The sequence below is a fragment of the Ruditapes philippinarum genome, unplaced genomic scaffold, assembly GCF_026571515.1.
Source record: "Ruditapes philippinarum isolate M1 unplaced genomic scaffold, ASM2657151v2 ctg2162_1_1_1_1, whole genome shotgun sequence".
In the NCBI taxonomy this organism is placed as follows: domain Eukaryota; kingdom Metazoa; phylum Mollusca; class Bivalvia; order Venerida; family Veneridae; genus Ruditapes; species Ruditapes philippinarum.
Window position 1 is genome coordinate 197,351 of NW_026859350.1, and position 18,662 is coordinate 216,012.

General features: G+C 31.8%; 1 protein-coding gene across 4 annotated transcripts; it reads right to left on the minus strand.

Annotated features, from left to right (window-relative positions):
• Nucleotides 1–369: 369 nt before the first annotated feature.
• LOC132756179 (uncharacterized) lies at nt 370–18,240 on the minus strand. Of its 4 annotated transcripts, none has more exons than XM_060747184.1 (13): nt 18,104–18,240; nt 9,608–10,150; nt 8,804–8,899; nt 8,175–8,410; nt 7,683–7,866; nt 6,297–6,364; nt 5,737–5,793; nt 4,961–5,221; nt 3,679–3,799; nt 3,201–3,317; nt 2,694–2,908; nt 1,942–2,146; nt 370–1,729 (listed from the first exon to the last, which is right to left on the minus strand). In XM_060747184.1, the coding sequence occupies exons 2-13, from the start codon at nt 10,047–10,049 to the stop codon at nt 1,647–1,649; spliced, it is 2,085 nt and encodes a 694-aa protein (XP_060603167.1). In that variant the 5' UTR covers nt 10,050–10,150; nt 18,104–18,240; the 3' UTR covers nt 370–1,646. The 4 variants fall into 4 exon arrangements, with proteins under 4 accessions (XP_060603167.1, XP_060603165.1, XP_060603166.1 ...); XM_060747182.1 differs by lacking the exon at nt 18,104–18,240 and adding an exon at nt 17,672–17,818; XM_060747183.1 differs by lacking the exon at nt 18,104–18,240 and adding an exon at nt 13,904–14,224.
• Between the last annotated feature and the right edge of the window lie 422 nt (nt 18,241–18,662).

An 18,662-nucleotide genomic window follows, 5' to 3' on the forward strand; every position in this document is an offset into this window, starting at 1 on the left:
GGATTAACCAACCGGCTTAATGTTGATATGGTTTCCACACGTCTCTACTTTATCTAATGAAACAAAAATGGGCGACACAAAACTTTAGTTAGAATGTGAACAGACGACATTTTATCTGACCCAAACAGGACATCGTATACAACTTGTGATATTACTGGGACTAACTTTAAATGAGAAATTTTATAAGATATGTTTAACTTTTAGTCATTTATTGCGACTCGGACAGATAGCGCATCATAACGTGGATAAAGTCCTTGAAACATGGTCTGGTATGCCCGTAAAACAGAGCATGAAACTAACTATTGTGATCTTGACTGAGTGCGGCACACTGCCTTATTGATGTTGACATTTGTGCTATGTTTCTGTTAGTTTTTGATGTTGTTGTTTTTTTTGTTGTTGTTGAGAATCCAAAAATCAATTGCAAACTAAAGCCCAGACAAACCAATTCCTCTTTAACCCTGAAGTATGACCTTTACCTTCGAGCTAGTTCATATTTATTGTGCATATCGTTTCATAAAGATTCACCTACTTCATATTATTTTGCGAATTCATCAATCCATGACACAGTTACCAATCGGACAACCATTACTAATGATTCCCTAAATATGACCTTGAACTTTGACTTTCGATTTTGGTTTTTGTTCGACACACACGGTCTCCTTGTGCTCGACAAATGTACCATGTTAATTGAGAATCTGATAACAATTTATGACGTGTAAGGACAATCAGAATTCTACTCGTTTTTAACCTTTGATCCCAAACTTCGACCTTGACCTTGATTCTGATTCTTAAGTGTGTCATCGAACCACATCGAGATAAACATTTGTCTCAAATGTTTCATGAATCCACAAATCTGTGGACAACTTACAACCCGGACAAGCACGATTTCACTAATGTCTACTTTGTTACTTTCCATCTCAAAGGACATGTTGAGATTTGACCTACAGTTTTGGTTTTAGTACGCAACATACGGGATATTCTAGCTTGACATTGGGGCAATATTTCTTAGGAATCTCAATATCCATGACGCATTTGCTGCCTAGACGAGTATAATTTAATTCATTATTTGCTTTTGACATCTTAATATACCAGTGACCTCCGAGAACAGTTGATGATGCATTGGTCTCATTCAGTTGGACATTATTGCAAGTTTGTTTACAACATTTAGCAAAATGATCTAAACAAATCAATTTTTAAACTAAGAACAACTTTTAAACAAACATGTTCGTAGGAATGTATATCGTTTATCTAAACAAAGTAAGTGAAATGTTAGTACACATTTTTATATTTCATAAAACAACTACACAATTTCACAACACAATACTTTCATCGCGTGTACATAAAAATAAAAAAAAGCTTGATCCACTGTTCCCTCTATAATTATAGTTCAAACAGTCATTTCTCTTTCCGGACATAGCATCAAAACATACATTTTTCTATCATAATTTACACGTATTTCATTCTAATGTTTTAAGTTATAGAAAATAAGCCCCTCTTTAGTACCAGTATTAGTTTCGTGGATAAACACAATACACATGTATATCATATCAAATACATCCACCGAAATAACTCTTGTTCCTTTAAAACACATCTCAAAATTATTATTTATATTAATACTCTACTTAAAATTCACTAGCATTATGTTTTCAGACATAGCTACCAGTGTCCAAACATTTCTTTAATCTTTCTTCAAGGACATCTATTACACCGTCCATTCCGGTTGATTCATCTGAAAGTAAAACAAATAAAATTTTCTATATTATTGCATTCAAACATAATAATACAAAAAAAATATTTGTTCAAATTTTAATGAACCGCTGGTCCAGTTAAATACTTAAAATTGACAATATTGGGCTTATCTTTAGTTCTGCAAATCAAGCGGGTGATTTTAGTATCTTATGTCTAAAACATGTTTTTTTAAACAGAAAAAAGTATACAAACCATCGAAATAAACCATTTCACATTTGTCCCGCACATCTCCTATCTTATCATTAAATATCTTGTTCTTCATAATTTCTTCTGAAAATTCTGCAAACTTCTTGGCTTGTTCATTCATTGCTTCTTTACTCACACCAGCAAATGGCTTCTGAGCCATATCGTGAAGAGCAATGGCAGGTGTGGCATACTCCCTGGCATAACACACTTTCTGCAGATATATTAAAATGTTTATTTTGTAGAAATTGCAATAATGTTCAGTAAATTTTAACGGACCAATCAGGCAAGTACTAATGATAAGCATCATTAATGTTATCATCATCATTATTATTATCATCATCATTATAATCGTCATCTTCATCATCATCTTCATCATCATCATCAATATTATTATGATCATCGTCGTCATCATCATCAATATTATAATCCTCATCATTATCAACATCATCATCATCATATTCATCATCATTAATATCCTCATCATTATAAGTGCAATTTCGGATTTGTGGTTTTATATCAATACGATACATTGCATTGTTTTGACCAAAAAAATGTTAGTTAAAATGGGCATTACTCATATATATATTTCAGAATTACGTCCATTATATAAGCAAGTATTTTAAGTTTCGTGTTGATACATTTTCAAGTGTTTGAATAATAAGTTGCATTCAAGTTTTTGCACGAAAATAAAGACAACATCAGACTAGCTTTAAAAAGGAACGTATATATAAAAAACATTTAGTAATATATAAACTTACTTCTCCATTTGACATGGTCAGTCTATACAATTGTAAACAATATTGTCTGAAACCATCAACAATGGGTTCCAAAGGACCAATATGTTCCTCATTTTTTATGGAACTTCCTGCGTCAGGAAAGGAACAAGACTTTGGAACGATAACATAAACCTTGTTTACACAAGGCTCTTTTATCTTATATTTTTCCTTTGCATCAATGAAGCGTTGTGTAAAATCTGGAAACAATATATCAACTTGGATTCAATTTACTTTTTGGTATATTTCGTAATTATTCTTTGTCATATCTTTCTATTTTAAGTACCCCAGTCGTTCTTTTTCAGAAATTCAAATTTTATTTTTTTAGACCTTTAGACCTCAGTAAATTTAAAAGGCAGTAACGTAATATTCTCTTATCAAACTATGAACACATTTTGGAAAAGTAAAAATCGAAAGTCTAAAGTTCTTCATTTTGATAAATGTCCTACACACATTAAGTATGGAATAATTGAAATATATAAAATGGTTTACCTCTGCCCTCTGGTGTCTTACGTGTCAGGTTATATGGCAAATAGTTTATGAGATAAGCATACGCTAATCCCTCATATATTTTTCCTGATGGTATTAACTCCATCATAGTCCTTTTCTCTGAAAGTGACATACAAATGTATAAACTTTTTTTCAAATTGACATGAAAAGAAAATAACAAATTTAATCATAAATATAATGAATATCTTTTTATATTTTATAAAAAACTCAAAGTTTTCTATTAATATTTTGGTAGGGGCATCTATTCATATTTTGGTAGAGGCATATATAAATGTAAATGATAAAATTAAGTTTACTTTTATAGCCACTAGTTCTTTAGGTCGTTCTTCCCTAAAATTGAATTTGCCAAAAATTGTCTTAACCAACCATATTTTAAAAGAATTTATCACTGAGAAAGAAACAAGTAAATAATGAGATAGAATCAACAATATAAATAAAGAGACATAATTAAATAACAAACCGTTCATGAATTTCCACAATTTATTCAAGTATTCTGGTTCGTCTTCCTTCAAAAGTGTTGTCCATTTCATAAGGTCCGGTATCTTTTTAATATCTGTGCCGCTAGCCAGTACTGGAATAACCTAACACAAAGTATTTATAAAAGTTAATAGCCGATAAGATATATTTACCGTTTTTACAATCTAATGTAATTTATACCTTTCCTGGCATAAATACATATTCAAAGAAATCGGACAATAAAAGATAACAAGAGGGTCATGATGGTCCTAATTCGCTAATCTGAGTCAGAATACTTGTTTATTTCGGTCTTTTGAAAGAAGATTTTATTTGTGTTTACTAAATGCATATCAGGAAAATCAATGACCCCCCCCCCCCCCCGTGCAGGGCAAATTTTGACCCCGGGGCTTTTATTTGAACAAACTTGGTAAACACACATAAGAAGATGTTTTGATGCTTAATATCTAAGCTCTAGCTATTTGTATTTTTAAGACGATTTATTAAGTTTTGACCCCAGGTCTTATATTTGAACAAATTCGGTAGACACTCACTAGAAGATGCTTTTGGATTTTTTAAAAAAAAGTTTTTTTTAGTTTTTAATATAAACATATAAAGGAAATCAATGACCCCCTGGAGCGGGGCCAATTTTGACCCGAGGGCTTTTTTTAACAAACTTGGTATACACTCACTCGAAGATGTTTCATTCTTAATATCAAAGCTCTAGCTATTTGAGTTTTTTTTAAACAAGACATTTAAAGTTTTTACTATATACAAATTAAGAAAATCAATGACCCCCTGGGTCATAACTCTGACAAAATGCATTTAAGAAATGTGAATCTTGAGCTGTGCCCTTGATCATAATAGAGCACAAAAACTTACAAACCCATGGGTGACGTGGAATACAATCAATTTTACAAATTAACAATAGTCAATGGCGACATTAATATGTCTATGCATAACCAAAATTCTAATGTTTCATTTGTTAATTTCTACATGTATAATCAGTCATAGATAAGCAACATATTAATGCAGTAAGCATTATAAATCAACTTCTCTTTAATCACAAGACGCGTTGTGAACTGAGACAACAAATTTAAGTCAATAAAGAACTATCAAGTATCAGCACATAAAAAACCGGTAGTTGTCCGTAAGAATAATGTTTATGTGGCAAGATGAGAAAATCAGTACCTGTTTTGATAGTGATAATACAACCAAAAAGGAAGCTTTATAAATGTCGGTCAAAAAGCAAAATTTAAGAAAAACCAATTTAAATATATAATAACTACCTGTACTTCGTTATCACAAATGGAATATTCAAGCGCTGCTAAATACTGCGCTACCATGGTATCGTCTTCCAAAGCATCTTCCGATAACACAAAAATATTCCAACGAGCGTTTGCAAGCACTTCAAAGTTCATTTTGCCTTCCCCGTTGTGGAATTTGACGTTCCTCTCTTCATCACCTAGAAATGTTACTATTTCTTCAGCTGTCGCGCGATCTTTTCCTTCACCCATATGAGTAATTGTTGCTGTAATTTCATTTTCTCCCTTTAATTAATAAGTGGAATTAGTTAAGTGTTTATTGTTCATTTACTATATCGGTAGACCAGCTTTTCAACTTGTTATGTTACATGTTAAAAAACACTTTCCGCCTGCAATATCTTTTTGATATCTTTGTCCATTGCGAAGATTACATAACACAAATAATTTATGTATTTATGTTTTTCCACAAATTTCAAACAGAAATTAGCTCGCAGTCATCTTTATTGATTTTTGTTTACAAATTCTCCGATAATTATTCACAACAAAACATAATCAAATATCTGATATTCTCCAAACAAAACATAATCAAATATCTGATATCAATTTTTCCAGGAGACAAACGAGGTAAAAACGAAAGTGAAAGCTGCAGTCCGAACAAATCTACATGTATAGAGATTTAATTCTAATTTACTAAAGTATACTTGTCTGGAAAACCTGGAATTATTCCCATTTTAATAAAATGTCACTAAAATTCCCAATCCCAAATGTGCGGTCATATTCCCAAGACAATGAATACTTACCGCCTTATATTCGGCTTTCTTTCTCGTAACGGTTTTGCTTTCTGCTGTTTCTCCTTTCTATATGTAAAGAATATCATTATAGTATTTTAATTTAAAACATAATGTACGAAAGATATTTATTCTGTATTTACAAGTATATATATGACGAAATCTTAACCGTATTTGCTATATTGGAAAAGGGAGGTGTAACTTTTGATGAGACAAAATGCATGACTTCTTTGGTAATACTTGCGTTAATCGACGAAAATGTATGCCAGTTAAAGCGAATCCACTAAATTAAAATAGGAAGCCAGATAAATTACGTGTAATAATTTAGTCAGCAAACGTTAAAAATATGTAGGTTTAATGTCAAAAGTAATTCAACACGGAAAAGGGAAGTGGTAGCTCAATAGTTTAGGCGTCTGTCTCTCAACTCAGGATCATGTTTTAAGTGGTTGTAGCTCAACTGGGATCAAGACCATGTTTCTTCATATGACACCTGTATTATAAAAAATGTATCAGAATACTAAGTCCGTTAACAAAAATCAAAAGTGTTTGTATAACTAAAAAACAACACTTACAGGCACTTTCGTGGTTAATTCTTCCATTATATTTTTCCATATCATATCTGCTAGTGATTCATCCACGTCTATAATAAAACAAAACATTCAGTTAGATTAAAAAAAAGAATGAGGCCACAATGTCTGTTCATATACCACATTTTTGTTTGTTTGATGAATTAACGGATACACCGAAACTTAAAAGGTCAAATTGCTACTTTGCAGCTTCACACCAGATGTCTCTTCGTGCATCATACCCACGACCTTCCGTAAACTAGATGTTAAGCTTCCACACATGAAAGAATCCAAAGTCCTTGACGGCATTCGAACCCAAAGCGTTGACGGCCAAGTGATTTGAAGCCGCCGACCTTAACCACTCGGTCACGGAGGCTACAAAATGCATCAGCAAATAATTACATAGATTTTTCACAATTTATCCTAGTTAAGGCCAAAGCATTCTATGATTATTGATTAGAAGAGTTTTTCCTGATCAAGTTCAAGGTGACAATGTCCTCAGACTGACAAAATACAAGGGTCATACCCTAGTCATGACAAACCTGCACGCCAAATCATAGGATTTAGCCAAAAGTATTCTGTAGTACACGGCCAGACAAGCTTTTAGCTGCCAAGGCCTCAAAAACCTTGATCTTTAACCAACTTACCTCAAACCTGATAAGGAATTATGCTAATTATAAAAAAAGAATCAACACCAAATCTTAGGACGGTAACTCAAGCGTTCACACGTTATTTTTCGCACAAGCTTTAAAAGTGACCCTGACATCAGACTGACTGAGCTCAAAATTATTACAAGTTACCTTCTTATCATGACCGACATCAACACCAAACTTCTGTAGTCCAAAGCGTTCTATATTTCTGGGTTAACAAGATCTTAGTTTTCAATTCAACTTTGACCTTTACCTCTGTCTGACCTCAAAATTAAAAGGGGTAAACTACTAGTTATGACCAATCTCTACACAAAATCTAGAACTGCATATCCTTGGTGTTTCAGAAAGGATTTTCCATATTTTACAATGTTCATATAGGGAAACCCCGTTACCCACGGAGCAGTGGCAATGTTAACCCCAGGGGCTTTATTTCAACAATCTTGAATTGTCTCTAGTCAATTTTTTATGCTAAATATCTACCTTGTAGCACGTATGGCATTAGAGAAGAATGTTTTACAACGGAGGCAGAGCCAATTTTAATCTAAGGGCCATTATTTTGGCAATCTTTGCCATTAGATGATGTCTCATGCAAAATTTCTCAGCTCTAACTCTAAGGGTTTAAGAGCAGCTATAAGGGTTTCAGAGCAGCGGCTTTTGAAGTTATTTTAATTTATATACAAAAAAGAAAAACCATGGAAAAGCTTTAAACAACATAGAAATAGCAAGGAAAAACAATAGTTACCTTTATAAGAAATAAATTTGGCAGTATCTTTGCATTCCAAGTTTTCCCTGTGCTGGACAAGTTCCATCAACGTCATCTTAAAGCGAACCATTTGTGAGTTCAGATCAATTTCAACAAAACCCATGTTGTTCATCTTTGACATTGTAGCCACTATGAATGGTATATCCCCTGTGAAGTAGAATGACTGAAAATAGAAAATAAGACTTTACATACACATGTAAACAATAATATAAAATTGCGTTTCTGTAACCAGAAGAATATCCGCGACGGACTAACTCTGTTGCCGTGAAACGCAGAAAATGAATTTGCGCGGAAAATTTAATTTATGCGAATTTCCTTTTTGTAGAATGTTGTTTTTAAGAATCGTCTAGAGTTGTTTGTACAAACCCAAAGAATTTTAGCTTATAAAAAGCTCATACTCAATCTGAATTAATAAAATATTGTCATAAAGAATGGAAAAGAAAATTATTGTTACAGTATTATTGATTTTACCTCATCGGAACCGTCCTTTAATATTCTGTATACAAGAGGGTAATATTTGCGTTGTTTGTCGCCATGGGTTTTGATAACCTCTAACGGTGTCCCCATCTTTTCTATGGTAAACTCCCCATATCGACCCTCTAATGGCTTAATTTCACAAGATTCAGGTAAAAAGAGGAAAAACTTTTGTGAGAATTTCCCTTGTTGAATGTGTTTTATTTTGTATTTTTCAATTGCATCTGCCATTACTGAAAAATGTTTTGCTAATAATTTCAATATTCAAAACAATATAAAGAGCTTTTTAATACGACAACTTGAAAAACGCACCCCTGTAATTCATGATATTCTTATGAAAAAAGTAGATTTTTTTTTTTTAAATTATTTTAACGCACCTGAAACAAATACAATATATGACTTTTTCCCTTAAAAAGGTTTTGATTACAACACCTGCAGAATATTGATATCGTCCAAATTAATATTGGGTAAATTAACTTAGCATTATTTTTATTGTTATTCTAAAAGCAAGAAAATTGTTGTTTTTGAACTTGAACTATTGATTAACAAAAAATGATTTCACATATATCTAATTGACGAAATCTAGTATCTCTCTGACAAATATGAACAAAAAGACCTTTACTCACCCGGAAGTACATGAGTCAAGTAACCAATAAAATAGTTAAACACAAGACCATGTGCAACATTCCCTGCCGGCAACAATTCCTGCATTTTCACACGCTCTGTAAGAACAACAACACATATGATAAAGACAAATACAAAAAACAGTTTATGTATGTTACCTATGTTGGCTGATTTGGAACACTTTTATACGTCGTGTTGTCGCCAGAGACAGAACGACAAAAAGCTAACGATGCACGCCAAACGATGCGTCGACGTGCGGCGTGTTGTCGCGATGTCACATTGTCGCTCGGCTCAAATCGCCGTTTGGCGTGCTTCGCTAGCGACAGGACGACAAGACGACAGTGCGACAAGGCGTCGTTTGACGCGTTTCGCTAGCAATAAGACGACAAGACGAAAAGGCGATAACGAAATAGGTTGTGTTGTCGCTATCGACAACGCAACTCGCAATGTGTACCAAATCAGCCACCATAGTTACCTGCAATGGGTAATAATGCCATTATATCAAGAACGTTACGATCGCTTCTTCAAAATAATATGGCAGGTACCTGGTAACATTAACTGCACTATTAAGCGTAAGTCTATGCCTTTTCAAAAAACTGAATATTTTTATCATTTTTTTTTTTTGCTTTGAGTTTAAGCAATCGAGATACAATGAAATACAAAGTAAATATATTTTCATTAATTAGGAAGAAACAGCCAGGAATTATAAGACAAAGTTCTACCACATCATCCCCATGATCAATAATCATCATCAATCATAACAATTATACAACTTTTTTCAAGTCAAATAAATAAGAAATCAGTACCATTGATTTTATCTACTAAAGTTTGTTTCCATGATTCTTTATTAAAATCCAACACAACATCCGGTATCGCATCCAACGACCCCTTCTTGAATTCTTCGCGTTCTTTTTCTGAAATTCCTTCGAAAACTAGACGAACGCACATTTCATCTTCACGATGCGATTTCTCAAGCCCCATCAAGATTTCAAATGTGACCCATTGTGATTTAATGGCATTTTGTGTCAATAAAACCAGAACTATTTTCGACTGTTTTACGGCATGTAGAATATTGTCAAAAACAGGACGCCCTGCTGGAAATTCGACCCCTTCTTTGTAATGGGCAAAAGTCTTTAAACCCATTTCATTAAGAGCAGTATTAATGGTATCTGCAGTCCCATTGTCTTCGCTGCTATGCACGAGAAACACGTCATATTTCTCATCTTGTTCCGTAGTGGACGTCGCCATTTTGAGGTAGTATGGTTTATTTCAAATCTTTATGACTCTTTATCCTATCAATCCAAAGTTTAGAATTTAACTTTCACCTCGTGACCTTCGATCTAATATAACTAGAAAAAAGAAAATAAAGTATGCAAAATTAGTGCATTGAAATAATACACTATGTTCTTTCAGCACACAGAACTTCTTAAACTAAAATCAATAAAATACAATCTAATTTATTGTTAATGTAGAAGATGTTTGTGGAGTAGTTACCGCCCTTGACTTTCGTTCAAAAGTTATGTGCCCTTTACCCGGAATACATTTGTTTAGATTATAAAGGGGAACCCCTAGAAAGTCCCTGATATTTCAATGGGGACATTAATTTTCAAATATCAAAGTGTTGCTTGATTAATACATGTATATATCCTTCACAAGATCACAAACATTGTCAGACGTTGAACACTGAAAGAAATCAGTTATAAAACTATCGTGTATATAGTATGATTAACATAATAACATATATAATACACAATTGCTGATCTAAATAAAATTTATAGTCTCGAAATAGGCGATTATTATTAAATTAAACTCCATATTTGGTTTAAACATAATTATTTAAGCTCGATTGCGAAACAAGTTCTTGCAACTTATATTAATCGATTTCGAGTCCGCTTCCTGGAACCAACCAGTACTGGTTTCATATGAAGAAACATGGTCGTAACCCGATTAGGGCTCGGACCAATGATCCCTGGATTGAGAGGCAGACACCTTAACCACTAGGCCACCGCTCCCCTCCATATTTGTTTGAGCACCGTCGACCTTCCATCATCGGCATGATTTGATAATATTTATTTATTTATTATATTTATTTATTTATTTATTTATTTATTTATTTATTTATTTATTTATTATATTTATTTATTTATTTATTTTATTTATTTATTTATTCATTTATTTTTTATTTATTATATTTATTTATTTATTATATTTATTATATTAATTAATTAATTTATTTATTTATTATTATATTTATTTATTAAATTTATTTGTTTACTTATTTTATTTATTTATTTATTATATTTATTTATTGATTTATTTATTATATTTATTTATTGATTTATTTATCTATTTATTATACTTATTATATTTATTTATTTACTTATTTATTTATTATATTTATTTATTTATTATATCTATTTATTATATTTGTTTATTTACTTATTTATTTATTCATTATATTTATTTATTTATTATATTTATTTATTTATTATATTTATTTATTATACTTATTATATTTAATTACTTACTTATTTATTATATTTTTTTTATATTTTTTATTTACTTATTTATTTATTATATTTATTTATTATATTTATTTAATTATTATATTTATTCATTTATTTACTCATTATTTATTTATTATATTTATTTTATCTATTTATTTATTTATTTATTTTTATTCATTTATTTACTCATTATTTATTATACTTATTATATCTATTTATTTATTTAGTATATGTATTTATTTATTTATCATATTTATTTATTTATTATACTAATTATTTATTTATTTATTTATTATATTTATTTATTTATTATATTATTTATTTATTTATTTATTTAATTATTTATTTATTTATTATATTTATTTATATGTTATATTCATTTATTTATTTATTTACTTGATACTTATTCATCATCTCTTCCGAATGTTTGGAATTAATTATTATCAATTATTTACAAAGTAGGTAAGCCTCCGTTAAATTATCTTATTTGCACAATATTTTGAATAAACGTGTATATATAGGTAATGCATATATAATACGTTATCATTGTGAAGGAACTTTATCACCATACACATTATAATGGAAAAGAAAAGAAACGAAAGAACTTATGAAACAATAAAATTTGTTTGGTTGCAGCTTCACTTGCGCATGCGCATTTTTTAAAATAGGTCAGACGTCGGTAAGACATCGATCGTCTATCTTAGGCAGCACACCACACTAAATGAAGCCGCAACTTCGTATGGCCAGGGAGGATTTCATGGATATAGTGACTATTGTGGATTTAAATGACTGGTTGTCTTTAAAATGCATTTTCAGCATAAAATTTGTTTTTGTGACATGTAATATGATCATTGGCAAATTCGAAAACATGATTAGAAATCACATGCTGATAATTATTGATGTCAAGGTCGCCATTGTTTGTAAACATTGCTTTTAAACAGCATGCTCGGTGAAAACAAGTAATTTTACAGGGGGGTACAAACTTTCAGCAATAGCAAAAAATCTACAAGGCCAAGCACCTGTTTCTTTGTGATATTTTGCATGCATAGGGAGTTGCTAAAGCAGTGACAGAGTTTTTGTAGACCGTATATTTGCAGGTATTTTTTGCCGGAGGGATGAAAAATGTTGTTTTGGGTCTCGGACCACTATAGATTTTTGGCTTTTACGGAATGAATTGGAATTTTTTTAACTGCCTGACTGTTGCACATGGGATGATTTCATTACAGATTTGCAATGGTATGACATATATGTTCTTAACAAAATGTGTTTTCTTTTTCCAGGTTGTGTAGTTTGGGATCAGATTTATCAGACATATTGCTTGTAGGACATTGACGGCAGAAACTTGAAATTTAGTGTGGAGTGCTACCTTATTGATATGAAAAACAGTGTCCTCATACAGTCAGTATTTAAATAGGTCTATTACTTTTAAAGTCATATTCAATTCTCTTATATAAAAATTAACGAATGTAAAATCACATGTTCAATAAAAACCTAATATATAAATATTCACTCAATCACTCAATCCATTAATCAAAAATAAACAATACAAAATAAAACCCAACAAATCTTCCATTCATCACGGGGTGCATAAACAGGGTAAATAATAAGGGAGCACAACAAATGCCATTAGGGAGGCAGTATGTATATACTGAATGCGTATATATATACATTCTCCGTATTTTCACTGTAAGATTTTATTTTTTCACAACAGTAAACATATTTTCCGTATGTTCACTGGTGTCTTTCACTGGTGACTAGTTTCTTCTAAATTCAGCCAATATGAAAGTCTTCCAAATTGTATTGTTAGAAAGGGGAAACAAAGGTACATAATAACAAGAAAAATTCAAGATTTTTCTTTAAATACAGGATTTATTTTCATCTAGTTTTATGAAAATTATCACATTTCACTCGTGGCTATTGCAACTCATGAAATTTTTATTTTCATACCGCTCGATAAAATAAATCCCGTATTTATATAGCAAAAACTTGAATATCCTCTATTAAGATTAATTCATAATTTATTATTTATCTTTCTTCTACCTTATTTTCATTCGTGAATGATTGATTGATTGAATGAATGAATGAATGAATGAATGAATGAATGAATTAATTAATTAATTAATTAATTTATCAATTAGTGAATTAATCTATCAATTAATTCATTTATTTATTTTATTTATTTAGATCTATTTTTTTCCATATAAATTCAGGCATTAAAATCAGTGTTTTATGAGCTATTAATATTATCTCTTTTCTTTAGTTAGTTAATTCTTATTTACTTTGATTGATCAAAGACATATGCATACTATATACATATGCTTGAAATTAAAATATTAAGTCCCCGGTAAAAGTAAAGATCCATCGCGGATTTACGTATCAATGATCAAATGAGTTTTTATTTATTTAAGAATTGTGTCAAAAATCATTATTAGTACAATGTTCTACATTTTATATGTACAGAAGAAAGAAAAATGTAAAGATGCTTCTGAAATATACATGTATACTGTACACATGCGTGTGACCTAATTTACATAAAGGTCCATGCGTGTACATAAATAACAACAATAACAACAGCAAAAAGGTGACGTAACATACATACGTAGTGCACAAAATCCTGGAGATCCCTAACAAATTTTCTATATCCTTTCCAGCATATACACAAACATTTCATATCAGGACATAAAACTAATCTGTGGAAACTCCTATGACGATTTTGGAAAGTACAACGGCTCTTCGGTAAAATCCGATAAAATACGGGATGGTATATCCTTTTTGTATTGGATAATCTAAACCTCGGTACTCTCCGTGACCTTTCACGAATCATTAAACGCCATTTTACGAACATTTAATCTATTAATAACCCACGCGGTGTATTTTCAGTAACGGATTTTCCATTTGAAATTTTGCAAAGGCCAAACAATAATTTTATTCTTTTCTTGCGACTCAGAATACATCTGATACATCTTGAAGTTCCTTAATTATCTAAAACAAGTTATCTTATCAGATAATTTTTATAGTTGAATTAAAAATTTTATCGATTTCAACAAACTAGAATAAAATTTGTATTTCCGAAACGGCCCTGTACTAAAAGCCTTCATTTTTTTTATATTTAGAAACGGAAATATTTCATGCGTAATTTCAGAATAAATTCTTGTTTTTATTTCCCGGGTGAAAGTAATTTAAACACACCATAAACAGGAAATTAACATATACGAGTATAGTACATTGGCGTAGCAGTTAACGGATGAGAAAGGCAAGCTCTTACGAATCTAACAATTGAAACAATTGAAAAATTAGGATTGCGGGGATTGGAGTGGAGGGGGGGGGGGGGATGTTGTACATAATTCATTGAAAGAACGTAAAATGTACCTCATATAAGGAAATAGCGTAAACTTGTGTGCGTAGCTTCATCGTCATAATCTATATAAAGAAATACACTTGATATAAAAAAAGTCCTTTTTTCCATTTTACAGGGACAACATTTTTATACCCCCAAGAAGAGTGGGGCTATAGTTTGCAATTTGTAATGTAGTATTATAATTAATCAACCAAAAGTGATCACTTAAATGAGCAAAGATCTCACCCATCATGTTATAAACTCTGTATTAAGAGTGGTCCATGATACTGGACCGATACTTGTTTATTAAATATTAGTATAAATAAGTAATAGAAAGAGCACCGAAACACGAGGCTATCTGATTTGTACGAGGGGGCGTAGCCCCCGAGTATTAATCAGATTGCCGAGTGTTTTGGTGTTCTTTCTCTTTTGTATCATAGTCAAACATAAAAGCACGTTCCCTGTTGTCACAATATGAAACCCCGGCAAAAATGAACCAATGAACGAACATCTGAATATGACATTTCTGTCGCTTTCTCTTTCTCTGCCGTCACAATATGTAAACCCCAGCAAAAATGAGCCAATCAATGGGCAGGCTCTGGAGTGCGGGTAACTAATACCCGTACTCTAGTTAACGCACTGTGCATGTATATGTATACGATTTAACCCTGACACATTTTCAACAGAAAGGTCTCCAAACTATGATACAACTATTTAAGACCCACGGTGCCGTGGACGGTACCTTGTTTCCAGTTTTCCACTGCCGTCAATGAACAGATTCAAACAGCATTTCAAGTTTTCCTATTTTTTTTTTTATTTTGACTGCTGGTATTTTATTTCATTAAAGTAAAAGTAAAATAGCTTTTTACGCCGGCAATTTTTTATGTAAGTACAGCTGATATTAATTCAAAAGTAACTGTGAAAGAAACACTTCATCAGTCTTAGCTGACAAAATAAAATGATGCACACGTGACCAGGTGATATGACAACTACATGGCTGATGTCGGGATGGAAAAGGTTTATGCGGTGAGCGAGAAAGTGTATCTTGGCCAAGATTCACTTTCGCAGCGAACCGGATAAACCTTCTCCATCCCGACAAAAATTATCCTGCTTTTTATCATGTTTTTAGAATAATTTAATGGTTTCATTCTTCTTTTTCCCCGATAAAATAGAATTTTTATGCAGTTTTGTTTTGCTGCTAAATATGTGACGTTATCTTGTGATGCAATGACTGGAGATAGATAAGTTTATCCGGGAAGGCTTTATCCAGCTGATGATCTAGACAGTAGCAGGATAAAAATGGTTTATCATTATTCTGAAAGAATTGCCGATGTCATCTTTTGAAATATTGTTATAATTACAAAAAAAATGTTTAATCCAAAGCTCTTCATCTGTTATTTATAATAAATACATTTTTAACCATAATACATTTCTGAAGCGTTTTAAATTTGACTTATAATAAGGTGTTTTAGTTCCTTAATTTCTATTTGACCTTGTTTCTTGATAGGTTGTTCCAGTATTCGTAATTAATTATTGTTGAATCACCCTTAGGATAATTTATGTTGCCTGCTTGTTTAATTTGTCTTTTGGTGTCTTATCTGCCTTTCCATTTTGTTCATTTCCTCCCTTTTTTTCTCGTTTAGGGCACACGCTTTCTTTTACTTGGGGACTATACGCCTCTTCATGGAATGGCCCGAAAGTGCCTGATTGAAGGTTCCATGATAACCGCCGTATGAACACATCTACGGATGTTTCTAAATTCAAATTTTACCAGTTCATGTTTAAATGTTTCTGCTTAAGCCGGTGATAGGGGGCGTGGACGGTAGCTTGCAATCACCACTACGGTCTAGGAACATGCTCAAATCGAGCCTGCAAAATATCATTAGGAAGCCATGTGCAGGACTTGCCAGATTATGCATTCTCAGTTCTTTTGTAAATTATTGTTTCCCACAAAACAATGTATTGCATGTTTCTTTGTCCTAAATAAGTCAATAAAAGGTCACAGTAATATTTTTATATGTGCTAGTAAAAGTCACCGTCCAAGTTCTCTGTACTTTTTGGTATACTTTTTTTTGTTAATTCCCTAAAATTCTGTATGGCTTTTGTGTGGAAATTTTGTTGAATCGAAATTTCGAAAGTCCGGTTAATGCATAAACTTGAATATTATTTTGTCTAAACCGCAATTGAAAATTCGTAAAAACCTTTTTTATTGTGATACTTTTATTTGCAATGACACATCCGCCAGTGACTAAAATAAAACATTAGAAAAATATTGGATTGTTTTACTACAGATTTCTCCCTTCCCAAGCACCAGTATATTAATATTTTCTAGGGAATAACAGTGGGAAATTCCGATCATTAAGAAATTATAAACAAGCTTTAATTAGTTTATTATCACAATTATTTTTTTCTGTCATAAAATTGAGGCTTTTAGCTCATATAGGGGCTTTCCATCTTGTTTTCGATGAGGAACATACCAGCTTAACTCTTTGTCTTATTTCATCAGGCGCGCCCCCTGTCACCAAACGTCAGATAAGGATGATTATTGGTTTTCGACGAAGTGTTCCCAATGGTACAAGCATCTGAGCAGAACGAAAGACATCACGGAAGCTTGCTGGATGTAAAATAAACGTTACTTCGGACCCACAGTCAGGGAAAAATTGGTTCGAAGATACAACGTTTTTTTCTTAATTGGGAACAGAGATTTAAAGACTGTAATTAAGTTGCAGAAATACAGTCCATAAGCGAGGAATAGTTCGTTGTTTATAAGAAATAGTGACAGTATATCTGTTACAAACGTTTTGAATATGTCGGCAGCATGTCTGATTCTGAGCAGCAGTTTTCATTTATATAATTATACATAGGAGTTTCCAGGCAAATAGATATCTCGGAGGTTGCTTCTACAAAATATGTGCAATAATAGATTCATAAGATAAGTAGTTTATAGCTATTATAAGGGAACAATCCTCACTTTTAAAAAATATCCCTCGAAAATTCATATGTGAAAAAAATAACCAAAATCTTACCGCGCTTTGTACGTCCAATTTTAGCAGACATTTTCTACTTCATCGCTATATATTATATAAGGACATTATGATATTTCAAAAGCATTTTAAATTAAAGGCAGTTTTGCAAGTGCGATTGACAATTTAAAGGTGGTTTCCCGAGTTTTCATGATATTTTCCCTATTTTAAGTACATCTGATTTTTTTTCTTTATATACATGTATTTATTTAAATATCTGATTTAACAATTTAACATGACACATAACATTCTTTTTCTGCTTTTTCTATAAAATAAGAAATAACGATTGAGGAGAAACCAACACGGACAAAGCAACGACTTTTGGGAGAGAGGAAAGCGCTTGGCGTCTGAATGCGGTTACTTTTCTTATGTGGACCTCTTCAGGGTCTACCTGCCCTCCCACCTAATATAAAAAATTGAAAACAATAAAAAGACCATCTCTTTCCGACAATAACCATTAGCTACTCCAAATACAACTCTAAAGCTGAAAAACGTCGAGAACAACTACGAATAGTGCACTATGCAGATCTTGGTGTTTTATTCGAAGGATCTCTATAGGGTATGACTAAGCACTATACTCACGCGTTTCAATACGTATGTCTGCATATTGACATACTATATAACTGTATAAAAGGGTACAAATTTTGAACATGTCTTCTTTACGTTTCTTAAAATTTTGAAATTATTGTTGAAATACCTTTATAAACTTTTAAAAGCGTTAGTAATGCAACAGAAAAAAAGTTGAAGCACTGGTGTAAGAATTTAATGCATTTCTGGTTTGAATCGCAAAGAACTGGTTTAGCTTTTTATTGTTGTTATGGACATAGGGGCCTTTTACAAAGTGGGCTAGCAGAAACATATATTTGTATTCGATATAACTACGTCACCTTTAATTAAAAAACCAGCAAAAAAACCAATGATCACTTGGATATTTTGAAGGAAATTCCTATGAAGTCATAATTTGCATACGGAATTTCCCCCATGTTTATATTTA